Source organism: Aaosphaeria arxii (assembly GCF_010015735.1).
Source record: "Aaosphaeria arxii CBS 175.79 unplaced genomic scaffold BU24scaffold_3, whole genome shotgun sequence".
Taxonomy (NCBI): domain Eukaryota; kingdom Fungi; phylum Ascomycota; class Dothideomycetes; order Pleosporales; genus Aaosphaeria; species Aaosphaeria arxii.
Genome location: NW_022983476.1, coordinates 141545 through 155960, shown reverse-complemented (window position 1 = coordinate 155960; position 14416 = coordinate 141545). Strand labels below are relative to the sequence as shown.

At 56.5% G+C, this 14416-nt stretch overlaps 3 protein-coding genes across 3 annotated transcripts; all 3 read right to left on the bottom strand.

Moving 5' to 3' along the window:
* Positions 1 to 212: 212 nt before the first annotated feature.
* On the bottom strand, positions 213 to 1942 carry BU24DRAFT_419917 (uncharacterized protein). Its single transcript, XM_033527336.1, has one exon. The coding sequence runs from the start codon at positions 1742 to 1744 to the stop codon at positions 233 to 235; it is 1512 nt and encodes a 503-aa protein (XP_033385204.1). The 5' UTR covers positions 1745 to 1942; the 3' UTR covers positions 213 to 232.
* Positions 1943 to 2271: 329 nt separating this feature from the next.
* On the bottom strand, positions 2272 to 6452 carry BU24DRAFT_387685 (pre-rRNA processing protein-like protein Rrp12). Its single transcript, XM_033524977.1, has 3 exons — positions 6346 to 6452; positions 4379 to 6289; positions 2272 to 4323 (listed from the first exon to the last, which is right to left on the bottom strand). Exons 1-3 carry the CDS (start codon positions 6406 to 6408, stop codon positions 2431 to 2433), a joined length of 3867 nt encoding a protein of 1288 aa, XP_033385203.1. The 5' UTR covers positions 6409 to 6452; the 3' UTR covers positions 2272 to 2430.
* A 635-nt stretch (positions 6453 to 7087) lies between these two features.
* Positions 7088 to 13656, bottom strand: BU24DRAFT_440069 (uncharacterized protein; the record flags this gene model as incomplete). Its single annotated transcript, XM_033530345.1, has 3 exons — positions 7088 to 7850; positions 8270 to 10329; positions 10363 to 13656. The coding sequence occupies 3 exons, from the start codon at positions 13654 to 13656 to the stop codon at positions 7088 to 7090; spliced, it is 6117 nt and encodes a 2038-aa protein (XP_033385202.1).
* Positions 13657 to 14416: the final 760 nt, after the last annotated feature.

Below are 14416 nucleotides of genomic sequence, written 5' to 3'. Positions count from 1 at the left end.
CGCAGAGGAGCGAAGACATCTAGCTTGAACAGTAAATATACAGAATCATTCCATCTCAGAGGCGTAGTGAAGCATACCCCGCTTACCGGATTGCCGGGACAAAACTCCGAAGTCCTATACTGCGAGTGACATGCATCCTCATTTCTTCAAACGGACTAGTGGATATAAGAGACATACAGCATAGAGAATGATAGGTGTTGATAGTAAATAAGCATGAGTTAAATTTTAAAGCCTATGTAGCTGTTATTGCTGCTTCTAAAACTCTGTCTAATGCCTGCTTGATCTGTGGATAGAACACGTCCACTCCCCAGCGTAGGATGATCGCGAGAGCAGTCACGTATTCGCGAGCATGGCGATCGAGCGTAGTCCTCCAGGCTCCTAGGCACGTCATGTGATATTTTACAACTCCATTGTCGTCTGCCAACCAGTAGTGGACCCAAAGTTCGTGTACGGCGCCCTCGGTCGTGGAGCTGAATATTATTCGCGGCGTACCAGTCCCAGGATCCTGTTTGGCCAGCGAATCTAACAGCCGAATTGCACATGCTCCCCCTCCGGCGGCCTGATTCTGTGCCCCTATGAGGTTGCCGTTCGTCGCTAACCCCTTGGCCTCGATGAAAAAGAAGGGGAATCGCATGTCGCCTTGTGTAGCATGTGGGTCACTGAAGACAGCCTTGCCAGCTTGCCAGTATTCAAGAAGACCTGCATGCGGTGGACTGAAGGCCTCCCGAGATATACCAACGGTTATATCCGGCTTCGGCGTTGTAATGCTGTCGTCTAGTTCGCTGGCAGAAGCGGAGGACTCGCTCGGCCCAGTAGGTAGGCGCGAGAAAGCAAGGTTAAATGGTCTACCGTCAGGCTGTAAGCGTAAAGCATTTGAGTCAGGCGAGATTTCTGTCGGTAAGTTGACAGACGTTTCCTGGGGTCTCGCAGGTACGGTATGTGCTGGAAGAGTCGGCCATAGTAAGGACATGAGCGGTGTTGGAGCAGGCGGTTTAAGTGGAGTGCACCAGAGCTTATCGCTACAGATAGAGCTGAGGGTTTGATCCCAAAGGGGTATTTCGGCGAGCTTCTCTATTACATCTCCATAGAGATGAGTTCGATATTCGGGCTCAGAGCCTGGCTTCGTCGCAAGCTTGCGGCACTCGTCTCGGTACACGGCTACGAGCTCAGAGATCTTGTCAGCCAATTCTGTTTCTCTACCTCCAAACTCTGTGTTATCCTGCGTCGTTTTATCTGTTCCAGGCGGACGAAGATCAAGAATATCGCGTAAATCGTCAGGGAGAAGCGCCTCAATATCAGATGGGAGATCGTGAATAACATCTACGAGGACGTTGGCGGGCTTCAACACGGTGTTTCGATATTGCGATCCCTTCTTAGTCGGACTGCAAGATCGCGCTTGTCTCTTCTCCCGCCGTCTCGAGCTCTCCGACATGATATCCTCCGATACGTGAGCGTCGTCTACGGGGGAAGAAACACCGTCTCCGCTGCGATTACAGATCGATGGCGTGTCATAGATCCAATCTATTATAGAGCGCGCAGCCGAGTGCTCTGGTAACGGTGCACACACGGCATTCTGGTGGGCGTCTTGTACGTGCGAGCATTGCGAATGCGTTGGCATTGGCGAGGGTGGGGTGGAGAGGGGTGCATGATGTGGGCGCTTAATGGTCTCTGGTGCGGACGGGTCGGATGGCCGACAATGGCGTTTCGAGGCTGGCGACAACTCTTCACAGCTTGCGCGTTTCATGGTTGTCGTTGAGGGACGTCAAGAGGAATCGTGATGTGATCATGGAGTCGTGTATTGCTAGATTGATGAAGTTGTGTTGTGGTTGCTGGGTCAACGGAACGACCCTATCGCCGGCACTAGACAGTTAAATCCGATTGTGAACGTCATGTCCCTACTATGTAGACACAAACTATAGTGAGCATCTAGGAGACATTGAACAGATTAAAAGAATGTATGAAATGATCAGCTTAAGCGTAGGCTGTTGTAGAGCCTAGGAATGTAGACTAGTAGTATGGGGCCAGTCAGGATAGTCTACGTACGATACGTTATACTATTATTAGGTCTCTAATCCCATTAACTAAGTGTTAACGACAGTAGCTGCTACTATCTATTCTTAGTTAGTACGAATAGTGTAAGTATGCATAGGTGTGGATAGACTGAATATAAGAAGCATATAGAACGATGGATATACATCGAAGGTTAGTCTTGTCCATGCATATAAAACAACCTCACAAAGTCCTCCACGATGGAGAACCAAAATCTTCCAAGTCAAACATATTTCAATTACTTCTTTCATTTCATTTTATCTACTCCAACATCTCGTGAAAAGTATCCCAGATCTTACGCCAATGTGAATCAAACTCCCTTCTCGTGAAATGATATCATATCATCTTCTACTAACTTTTTCCTTTCCGTCCTCATGATATCTACCGCCTCGAAGGACCTCCCCATCCACCGCCTCCGCCCCTGCCCCTTCCCCTAGGACTCTTAGGCTTGTTAACCCGTCCATTACCACCACCGCCTCTGCCACCACCGAATCCACCACCACCTCCTCCGCCGAATCCACCTCTCGACCTCTCAGCGCCGAGCGCCCGCCTGTGAGGTTGATTGCCGCCACCGCGTCCGCCGCCGGAGCTCTTCCACATCCCGCTTCCGGACCTCGCCTTCCTGGCCGCCTTGTCATCGTCGACGTCCATATCGTCGTCATCGTCGTCTCCGCCAGCGCTCCTCTTGTTGCTGAACTTGAGTTTGCCTCGCTGGCCCCTCTGTGCGGCGTCCTTGCCGCGGATAGCTTCCACGTACGCGTTGATGCCGTCCTCGAGGCTTCCTCCGGCCGCTGCATCGTCGAGATCCATCAACACATCACCGTCATCATCGTTTCCGCGGCCGCCCTTCTTGCCCTTTGCAGCACCGTCGTCGGAATCGTCGTCGCCGAGGATGAGCTTGCCGTCCTCGTTGCGCTTCGCCTTTGTGAGTTTGGCCGGGGCGTTGCGCTGGCGGAGAGGCTTCGTAGAGGAAATGTTTCCGAGTGCTTTCTTGGAGAGCAGGTCGAGGGGCTCGTCCTCGTCTTCGATGATGTACGTCTTTCCGCCCTTCTTGCCGCCGGCGTTGGCACTCTGCCTGTTCTTGACGAACTCGTCTTCGGAGTCGCCTTCGTCTTCCGAGCTCTCGGAGCCGTAGACCGCTTGGTCGTACTCGCTTTCGAACTTGCCCTTTGGTTTCTGCTGGGGCTCGTCGGCGTCGCCATCGGCCTCGGCGGCGAGCTTCTTCTTCTTGCGCTGCTCGCGCGTCTTGCGGATGTTGGTGATGAGTTTGCGGTCGTCGGGCGGGCATGCCTTCTCGACGGCGTCGGCGCCGAACTTGCGCACCATGCGCTCGACGATGTGCTTGACCTTCGCCTTGAAGTGTGCCTTGTGCTCGTGGCTCCAGACGAGGAGGTTGGAGAGCAGGGAGTTGAGGCGGGGCTTCACGAGGCTCTCGGGGAGCGTCACGACCTCGACCTTGACGAAGCCGAGGACGCTGCGCACGATCTCGCGGTTCGGATTCTGCAGGAACATGTCCATGAGTTCGAGGAGGTTAGTCGTCGTTTCTTTCGAGATCCGCGCGTGGAACTCGAACAGGATGCGCGTGACGGCGGTGATGGAGGCGGAGATCATATGTGGGGTGGATCCGGCGAGACCGGCGGACACCATGGTGAAGTACTCCTCCAGGCTTGCTTCGACGCTGGGGGCGTCGGACGGCATGTTGGGGACCTTGCTTTGCACGACCGTGCCGCCTTCAGACATCTTCTCTCCCATGGCGACCAGGAGATCGTAGGCGGCTTCTCGTGCCTTCTCGTTGACCTCCTTCGCCGAGATGACCACCTCGGAGAGGATGGCTGGGATGAAGTGCAGGTCGGTCTCAGGGAGGTACTCGAGGATCTGAGAGATGGCAGCGAGACGGTCCCTCCGTGCAGGCGAAGACGTCTTCTCCGCACTGTTCAAGAGAAGCGCCTGCAGCTCTCCACTGCGCTCTCTCAGCGCCTCCTTGCCGATGTCCGACTCGGCGAGACGGGGGATGAGCTTGTACGCCTTCTTCTGCAACTGCGAGTCGTCGTCCTTATTGATGAGCGTGTTGGCCATGGTGAACAGCGCGGGGTAGCTCTCGCGGGGGAGATAGAGAGCAATGGTGATGACGAGATCCATGAGCGTGTGGCTCATCGGGGGCATCTTGTCCTGCGATTTGCCCTGCTTCTGCTTGTCGGCCTGTGTCTGGGGCCCGGCTTCAGCGAGCGAGGACTCCAGGTTCGAAGCCACGCGCTCGAACGTGTCCATCAATTCCTGTACGTCGCGTTAGATTCAGGTAGTTCAAAATCTCCATATCTGAAATACATACCTTCTCGGGGATGATGCTCAAGAAAGCGTTGATGGTCTTGAGGATCGTACCCCTATACTGCGGCAGCGTCTGGCTGTAAACATTGAACAAAACCGCAAGCATGTTACTCGCGTATCCCGCCAAATGCTCCAAATTCTTCTGCGCATCCGCCTTCGACACCCTCGCCTGGACCACCAAATCCTCATTCCCCTCCAAGTCGACAATCGCCTTGTTAGCATCGACGAGGTTCTGCAGCGCCCTGCAGACATCCGTGCGGAGATCAGCCTGTCCGTAGAGCAAATTCGCCAGCATCTCGGCGAAGCTCTGGTCGAAAGCGTCCACGAGATCGAGCGGGAGGTCGCAGTAACCCGGGAGGATGGACCAGATCTGCTGGACGACGGTCTCGAACACCTTGATATCCATTGTCTTCTCCTTCTTTCCGTGGTCGACGACGCGCTGGTAGAGCTCCTCGCTCAGCGGCACCATGACCTGTCGGAAATGGGCCAACTTCGTGTTGTGCACGGCATCGCGGAGCAGCGGGAGGAGCCACACTCTTCCAGCCTGGCCGGGCGGGGGACGGGGGAGATTGAGTGGGAGGACGTCGAGCACGACGTCTGGGCCCATGGCGCCGATGGCACTCGATAGGACGGCGTCCGCCTCCTTCTTGCCGGCGAACGAATCGTTGCTCCTGAGCTCGCCGACGATGCGGACGACGGGCTTGAGAATAGGGTCGGAGCGCCATCGGAGGGCATCGAACATCGCGCTGAGGACATTGAACACCTCCATCCACGCCGCCTGGTACTTCACGCTCAGCAGATCCGCCGCGGCCTTTGCGATCTTCTCCAGGATCTTCTCGTCGTAGATTGATGGCTCGAGGATGACACTGTCAGGGACGAGGTTCACAATGAACGAAATCAAGCACTCTGACGCAGAGATGCGAATGTTATGCGAAGAGCTCGTCAAAAACCCAGACACAAGCGCAAACAGCTCCGGAACCTTCGCGAACGTATCCTCCGGCTCGACCTGCGCCGAAACCTCATAACCCCTCGAAATGACCGCGATCCACGGGGGCAGCAACTGGGAATCGTTCTTCGACGGCTGCAACTCAGAAATCGCCTCGAGCAGCCTCGGCAACTTCGCCGACGAAACCTCGTCCACCATCCCGGAGAAAATAACCTCGAAAATCTCAAACGCCGCCATAGTCAAATACTCATTACTCGACCTCGAAATATGCAGCAGCAATTCACACAGGATATCGATCTTCCTGCTCGGCCACCCGCCCGCAGCCGTAGCCACCGTCTTAATCAACTGCAGCGCGTGAATGAGATCCGGATCCCTGTTCTGCGCGTCCTTCCCGTGGTGACCCCCCTTCTGCTTCTTCGCCTTGCCCGCCGCCTCAGCGATATCCTTCAGCATCCGCAGCGCCGTCTCCGCACACATATCCGCCGCCGGGTGGTCCAGCGACGGGCTCGGCGGCGGATTGTTGAGAACCTTCGACAACGCATCCTGCGCCCTCTTCCTGACCTTCGGCCTGTGGTCAACCGCGATAGTCAACAGCCCCGCGACCGCTCGTCGCGGGCTAATCTCCGTCTGAGGGAGCTCCCACGCCTTGGAATCCTGCACCACGAGCAGCGACTCGAGCGTGCCTATCGACGACCTGAGCAGCGGCGCCTCGGCTTCTGGGTGCACGAGCGCCGGCGCGAGGTGCGTGAGGATCTCTGTGAATTTGGAGCGCAGGAGGGGCGCGGGGACGTGCGGCGTGACGAGGTCGAGGAGGTAGATGACGGCGGTCGCGGTGTCCTTGTTGCTGATTCCTGAGGCCGAGACCTGGTGTGCTAGGAGGGAGAGGAGTGCGGCGAAGTAGGCTGTGGGTGTGAATTCGGATTTCTGGCCCCGGAGCGTGTCTTCGATTGCGGAGAGCACCACTGCTGTCTGTTTCGTTGCGTTAGTTTCAATGCCCCGATTCGCTTCATAAATCAATAACGTACCTGCTGCACGCTCTGGAGCTTCGGGGAGTCCCGAATCTTGGACAGCCTCTCGTCCAGCGACATGGTGGGCTGTTGTTTCGTGTTTTCGTGGGCGGGAAGAGTGTTTGTCGTCGCTTCAAACGCAAAAAAGTTGCTCGAGCCGAAAACACAGAAAAATCTAGGAATTGACAGGGATTAGACGCTAGTTGTGGGTCTAATCGATAAGGTCAAACTAAGCGCGCACGTGACATCGACATTCACCAACCTTGGACGACATCTCATCTACACTCGAGTGAAGAATAGACAGAACCCAACATAAAGGCATGGAATAACCACTTTATGCAGGAAAAGTTGATATCATAACGATTCTTTCCCCTCGCTACTCGAGAGGTCCTTTGAAAAGTAGTGTATTTCCTCTGTCGAAAATATAAAAAAACAAAACGAATAAGTGAGCAAGTAGCCACGTGAACTCGAAAAAAGGGGTGTATAAGTAAACCAGAGACATTCCTTTCCATCTTTTTCTTTGAAACACGCAAAAGAAAATGAGAAAAAGTCGGAAATTACAACGGCATACACACGAAGAAAACCCCCCTCCCCCATCCCAGAGAAAGACGAAGAGGAAGAAGAAGAAGAAGTAGAAGTAGAAAGTAAAAAAGCCCACCACCACACGCACGCTCTTGTAAAAAAAACACAATCCCAACAATGATGAAAGCGTTCTCACATAAGAAAAACCACAAAGCAAAGATAGCGCAAATCATTCCCATCATTCCTCCGTCAGGGTATCAACCGCCTTCCTCCCCCTCACGCTGCCCCCCGACTTCGACCCCTTCTTGCCCGACGAACTGCTCGACGAGGACCCGCCCCCGCCGATGTTCAAGATGCTGAAGCGCTTGCGGACCGAACTTCCCATCTTCTCTGCTTTGCTTGTGACTTTGCTCGTGTTGCCCTCGCGATGGCCACTCTTCGTGTCAGAGTGCGGGTCGACGCTCTCGCTGCGCTTGCTCTTCCCGCTCTTGGAGGTCGGGGGCCGCGACGTGGATGCCGCGCGGCTGCGCTCGGTGCTCTGGCCGCGGGATTGGCTTGCGGAGCGGCTGGTGCGGCTGGTGACTTTGCTGATGGTTTGGCTGAGGCTGAGGCTGTTTTGGGAGTGGCCGTGGCCGCCGGAGGACGGGACGGGAGGTGGGAGGGGGAAGGTTTGGGGCAGGGCTTCGGGCGTGGGCGAGTTGGAGGAGAGGAGGGAGAGGGAGAGGCGGTTGGTGGAGCGGTTGTGCTGGTGCGAGGTGCTGCCGTCTTTGCTGCGGGAAGTGGCTGTCGTCGTGCTCCGGTCTTTGCTAATGCTTCGGCGGGAGGCGCTGGTTACGGATTCCGCGTCGAGGAGGTCGTGCGGGTCGATGTACGGCTTGTCGGCTGCGCGGCGCTCTGACTGAGAATTGACTTCGGATGTTGACCCGCCTTTGAAGAACGCGAGACTAAGCCTCTTTTTGTCTTGCCGTGCCGGACGTGATTGCGGTGTCGGAGACGTCACTCTTGTGCCGTTCGTCTGCGCTGCATTGTTCGACGAGAATCCATCGCCGGCCGGGGGATTGACATTGACCGCGGAGGCAGTAGCCGCCAGCCATGATCCCGTTGGCGACCGAATGATATGTTCCGGATTCACGGGTGCCAGATGAGACAACTCGCGATCATACGCCAATTCGAATCCTGCAATGAACCCGTTAGTTTACCCTTATAATCCACCAAACCACCGACACAAAGAAAATACATACGATGTGTCAAATCCGCTTTAGTAGCCTGCTGCGCAGGCCTGGAATAAAGCGACAAACACCTCCGAATCACGAGCGCATAATCAATCAACGCAACCTTGAGCGCATTCTCCAGTAAATTATACTCCCTCGGCTGCGCCTCCTCGTCGCCCTCATCGTCCGTCAGCGAGGACGCTCTCGACCTGGGCAGGAGGTCGTGGTAGTTGACGACGGACGTGTCGGACGTGTTGTCGACCGCGAACATGATTTCCGTCGTGAGCGTCGTGATCGCCGCGTCGTCGCCCTCCTGCACCCTCTTTTCAATCGCCGCCATCTCCGCCGTCTTGCGGGCTGTCCGCTCGATCGCGGTTTGCAGCGGCGTTAGCGTTATGGTCCCGACGGCTACGATCTCGCTTCTACGGAGGATCGTTGGGAATGCTTCTGCCGTCGTGTAGACTGTCTTCTCTGCTCCCACGCCCGCGGGAGCGTTGCTCGTCGTGCGGCGGGACGTCGTGGTGAACTGCGTCGGCCTGGAAAGGAGATAGTAGTCACGAATGGACTGTGCGACCTTCGCACGTTGGTATATAGGATGCGTAAGATCTTTCTGCGGGCTGACGGGGAAGATCTGCAAATACTGCCCTTCGACATCGCCCTCAGCTCCCGCGTTCAATATCTGCGCTGCGGGATGCTGCTGCTGCATGCGATCCGTGAACGTAGCCAGGCGATCATTCGGCGATCCCTCAAAGATAAACTGCTTATCCCTCAGTCCCACCGGGAACCCGAGGCCCTTGTAGATGACCCGGAAGTACCGAGAATTAGGCCTGTCGCCCTTCGCGATGCTTTCGTAAATCGTAGCCATGGCGTGCTGCGTGCGGGCCAGCTTGGAAAAGTCGAAGACGTTGTGTTCGTACTGCGTCGCGAGCTCCATGTACGTGCCGAGTGCGTTGTCCCAGGACTGGCCGTTCTCGTAGTGGCTGATCATTTCGAAATAGAGCCGTTCCTTGCGCTCGAACGACGATTGTGAGGGGAAGGCGGGGTCGATGAGAGGTTCGACCGTCGTGACGGGATCCCATTCGTAAAGCTCGGCGTGGAGTCGAAGCGCCAGGCCGGCCTCTGTGAAGTTCTGTGCGTCGGCCTGCAGTCGCACGAGCTGGTGAACGTATCGGATGTAAATGTCCTCCTTCTGCATGTCCTTCAGGAACTCCATGAGATGAAGCGTATCCATGATGCGGAACACTTCACCCGTCGCTTCGGTGCTATGCACAGCAACGAGAAGGTCCAGCAGCTCGTCAATCGTAGTAATCAGATTCTTAACAGCCACGAACAGCGGATCCTCGGGGTCCTGCGCCAGTGGCTCGAAAATCCCCACAAGCTCCTGTATGAAATGCTTCTGCAGCACGACCTCGGTCAGCGGCTTCGTCTTGAACAACTGATCCAAACAATCAATCATCTCCGCCTGGATGAGCGCTAGGTCCTCGCTCAACGTCCACTCGCTCACAATCATCGTCTGCAGCACCTCGATCGCGACGCTCCGCAGACCCTCGTGCACACTCAGACACAACTCCACGATCGGCGCAACGAGACTCGGCACGTATTGGACCTGGAACCCGCCCATCTTCTCCAGCCCGTACTGCTTCTTGTCTTCGGGCGTCGTCTCCCAGCCAATGGCCTCCCAGCTGCGTTGCAGCAAGTCCGCGCCGTGTTCCCGCACGTCGCCCGCAATCTTCCATACCGCGCGGCGCTTCTGCTCCGGGAACGTCTCCAGGGCGAGGGCGTCGCTGCCGACGAGTTTGAGCAGCGCGTCGAAGAAGGCTCGCCAGAGTTCGGTGTTGAATTGGTCCGCTTCGTCTGCGTGAGGGAGGAAGGAATCCGTGAGGATGCCTGCGAACTTCTCCAGCGTCCGCATGGTGGCTTTGTGGTGGAAGATGTGGACGCTCAGCCATGACGATGGGAATGCCTCGCCGTCGAGAATCGATATGTAGACCTGCAATGCGGAGAACAGGAAATTGGCGATATCTGCCTTCGGCCAGTCGAGGTGTATTATAGTTGGAAGACTGGACATTGCCGCCAGGACGGCCGACAATTCGATCAATGCTTCGTCGAATGTAGCTTGAGTTGTAGTCGGCCGCGACGGAAAGGGAAACGATGTAGGGAAGAGAAGCGACAACGATTTCTTAGCCTGCCGTCCGGTAGCTTGAATAGCTCTGTACGAATCCACGAGCTTGGGGATGTATTCGCAAGCTTCCTGGCCCAATTCCTCGACCTGCGCGGCGACGACGGAACAGCAAAGTCGAACCTGATCCTTCCATTGCTCCGTGATGACATCGATCTTGCCCCAGTGAGGAGCAAGCCACTTGACAGTGCTGGTCAAAAGTTCTCGTCGAGTATCCGGCGCCTTGAAAACCTCCAGCCCGGTGATGTGGTGGATCAGCAGGAGCTTGTAGAGGATAAGCTTCCCCTGAGCCGTGCCGCATGACTCGATGAAGTTGGACGCGAGCTTGAAGATCTCCACCGGGGTCATCGAGGGCGAAAGCTCGGGCAGCCACGTGTGGAAGTTCTGCACGAGGATCGTCTTGGTGCCGATCAGCACGGGGGACGAATTGCGCATCAGCACTTCGAGGGACTGGAAGATGGTGTTGATGTCTTTTGTGAATGTTGACTGGCGGCCTGTGATGCCGATTCCGGCTTCCTTCTCCTTCTGCTGCTGTCGGGCGTTCATTATGAACTTGAACACGTGCCGTCCGACTTTGAACGTCGACCTTAGACTTCGCGAGCTCGCTGGATCGGCCGGATTGGCAAGTAACCTTGTGTAGCTGCGAACAAGGCAGGACGTAGCAAACGGATATGAGAACCTCGACTTGGCATATTGATCCACCAGCGGACTGAGATTGAACCGTCTATCATGTACGATACCGAGCACCGCAACCAACGCCTTGAACACCAAATCCTCGTACTCATCGCTGCCAGCATACTCAACGAGGATCTCAAACAGTGCATCGAAGACCTCGTTCAACAACTTGACCACCTCGATCTCCGGCACGAAGTGGAACCGCTTGAGAAGACTGACGAGTTCGCCACCAGCCTGTTCTTTCCATTTCAACAGACCTAGTAAGATAGGGTCTTGCGAGTACTTCGTGCTGCACAGATACGTCCGAAGATGCAGCGCGGCCATCGGACCCATGACCTGTTCATCCTTCTTCCTCGCACTCCACGGGAGACCCAAGTACGCGCCCTTCCCGGCAATCATGCTCGACGTATACTCGTCGTACCTATACAACGACAACGAATGCTCGCCGTCTCTCGTGAAGGCGTCCTTGTCCCAGAGGGGCATCCAGCACAGTGCGAAGGGAAATCCAGGGGCGTCAGCAACGCTCATAACGATGTGCGACCCTGGAACATCCTCGGGCTCGATCGCGAGTCGGATCGTCATGTTCCAGCCCTCGCCGCGCTCGATCGCCGTCGTCCGCCACGCCGTGTGGCCTGCGCTGTTGCTCGACGGATACACGCAGTTCTCGATGCGCTCCCCGGACGACTTGCGCACTTCGATCGTCAGTTGGAGGTTGCCCATTGGTGTGGTCTGGGCCAGTGGGACCGTGCCCGTCTTGGGGTGGGCGAGGAATGAGTTCCGGGGAAGGAATGGTTCCACGAGCGTGAGGTAGATGTCGCTCCTGGGTTTCGTGGGGGCGCCTGAGAACCCGATCTTGCGGGTCTGCTTGATGCTGTGCAGTAGGGTCGGCGTCTTCTCGACCAGGCTTTCGGCGTCGGGGTGTGCGAATGCTTTCACGTGGATGGTAATGCGACTGACGTTAGGATGCTTTCTGTATGTCCCCTGGGCATTCGGGTATATCTCCGTCAGTATATCGTCCCAATCTCGATCATCCTCCGCGCTCTCATCAAGCGGCGTAGGCGCAGACCAGAGAGTGATGTTCTGATCTGCTTCCGATTGCGCACGCATTAACACATCCACGCGGAGCACGCCCACGGCGGCAGCTCGCTTCAGGGACTTGGTGTCGCGCGACGAAGCCCTCGCTCTCGCCGCCGACTCGGGCCGTCCATCGATGCTATTCTTGTGATTCGCTTCTTTGCTATCAGGTCGCGTGTCGGTGGAGCTGAAAGTGGTGTTGGGAGATTCCTTCCGCTTGGACCCAAACATGACGCTCCGCCTGCCCTTGATGCTGCCGAATTGCGACGGCTGGAATGTGGGCGGGTTGCTCGACGTGCTCTCCCGCGGAGCGCCGGGCTGTCCTTCCTTGCCCGGCGCGCTTCGAATCGCCTCGCTGGACAGCAACTTGAAAACGAGATATAAACTCGATCCTGAGCCGGACCCTTCTCCAATATCGGTCGAGCTCAGGTCTACGAAGAGTGATTTGAATTTCTCCCCGCTCAATGGAATCGGCGACCCATCCCTTGCCGTGAGATCGAAAGAATACGCTTCTGAAAGCGGCACAGGGGCAGACCCAGGTGTCTTACTGCACAGATGCATGCTGATCTGGACAGCCCCCGCAGTCACGTCTCCAACGACCTGCTTGAGATTGACGAACAAATGATGCAGATTATGCTCATCAATGTTAGGAACAGGCCTTGTGTCCAGCAGACTCATCATAGACTGCAATTTCGTGATCTCAATCGCCGAGTCGTCGCCCGTCAACACGCGACCGCGCTGCGACGGGCTCCGCACGATGACGTCCCCGCAGAGCATCTTGTTCCCGGCAACCAGGTCCCAGACGGTGGTCTCCCGCACTTTTTCCAACTCTCGAGCCGTCAGCACCTTGTGCAACAGCTGGCGTCGCGCGGCGTCCAGTCGCTGCACCAGACCCGACATCCTGTCCAGGTCCTTGTACTTGCGCACCAGCATCAGCTCGTGCAGCTTCGTGGAGTGCCATTCGCGCAGGCACGACGCGATCTCGTCGACCAATGGCTCCTGCGCGGACGTCGGCGTCTCGTCTCCGATCTTTAGCATCGGCACCGGTGCAGGTGGCCGTGGCGCCATGGGGTCGCGAGAGGAGACGGATATGGGTGATAGTGGCAGCGCGAGCTGCTGGAGGTGCTCGGAGCGCGCTGTCCATTGCGAGCCCTGGCTTGCTGTGCGTTTTCGAGTAGACCTGCGGCGTGACAGCGGGCGTGACGCGGACGACGGCAGCGCTGATATGTGTTCGGTCTTTGAGGCTCTCCTCGCGGCGGGGGGTTTGCCGTTGGCGCTCTCCGTGGGCGTGATGACGCCGTTCGTCGTGGTGGCATTCTCGGCGTGGTTCTGGGTTCCTTCTTGCAGCACTTTATCGGCCTGGTCCGTGACTGGCGACCTGCTCGTCTTGCCGTCGCCGAGAACCTCGCGCACCTCAACGCAGCAGCGGGGGAAGATGCCAGAGAAGACGCGCGCCTCGAGCGTCTGGCCCTTGACGCTGGTGAGTCCGGCCAGCAGCGACGGCGGGGCGACGAGGTATCCCCTATACCAGGAACCGTCCCTGCCGCCCTGTTCGATTATGTACAGTTCATCGCCAATTTCGAGGGGCAGGTCGGCCGGCGACGAGGGCTGGAAGGGGTATATGCAGATGGCGAAGGCGATTCGCGGCAACGGTCTCCAGCCCGGCATTTGGGGAAACCAGGAATTTCTGCTGGAGGGAGGAGAGATTGAGGAGGGAGGGGGGGTTGCGCTATCGAGTGGAACGCGGGCACGAAAGCATTACGGGGTCGATTCGATGTGGTGTCGAGGGGCGCTGCTGCTGGTGCTGCTGTATCATCGGCGAAGGACGAATCTATGAAACGATCTGGCGGAGCAATGACTCTGGGGGAGTGTGGTTTGGGATCGATCGTATGGAGATGTGCGCAGGATGCCCCTGATGCGGCGCCGGGGCGGGCAGCACGAGGGCGGAGGTCAGAGAATCTGGGGTGGGATAACAGGCGCCGCGGGAGCGCAATGGGGTGAGTGTTGATGCGTGCGTGTGTGTTTCTCGTGGTATGTATCGGTGTGAGTGTGGGTATGAGTATGGAGTGTAGTTATGGCTCCAGGTGAAGCGCGAGTAAGGTAATAGTTACTGTCCTGTCGTTGCTTCAACAAAAACGTGTGGGTTCCTGTCCCTGGATACCTACAGTAGCGCATCGACGCACGGGCGTTTTATCTCGCCCACCATCCAACGAATAACATGGATTTACGACGACAACTAATCACAATTCCTTTCATAATTCAAGCATAATAACTACTTATAGACACTCAATTCCATCCATCTCCCATATCCCCATCAAACAAATATTCGACTTAACAGATCCATCACCAACCAATCAAACACGTCACAAACGGCGTTCCCTCGTGGGATAATTGGAGCGGTGTCGGCGGTGATTTTTAAACTTTCTTC

Excerpts from the sequence above, each read along its gene's own strand:
- BU24DRAFT_419917 (XM_033527336.1), bottom strand. The coding sequence starts at position 1,744 with ATGAAACGCGCAAGCTGTGAAGAGTTGTCGCCAGCCTCGAAACGCCAT.
- BU24DRAFT_387685 (XM_033524977.1), bottom strand. The coding sequence starts at position 6,408 with ATGTCGCTGGACGAGAGGCTGTCCAAGATTCGGGACTCCCCGAAGCTC. Across the intron at positions 6,290-6,345 it reads AGCTCCAGAGCGTGCAGCAG|ACAGCAGTGGTGCTCTCCGC; the intron begins GTACGTTATTGA and ends GCAACGAAACAG. Across the intron at positions 4,324-4,378 it reads TGAGCATCATCCCCGAGAAG|GAATTGATGGACACGTTCGA; the intron begins GTATGTATTTCA and ends CGCGACGTACAG.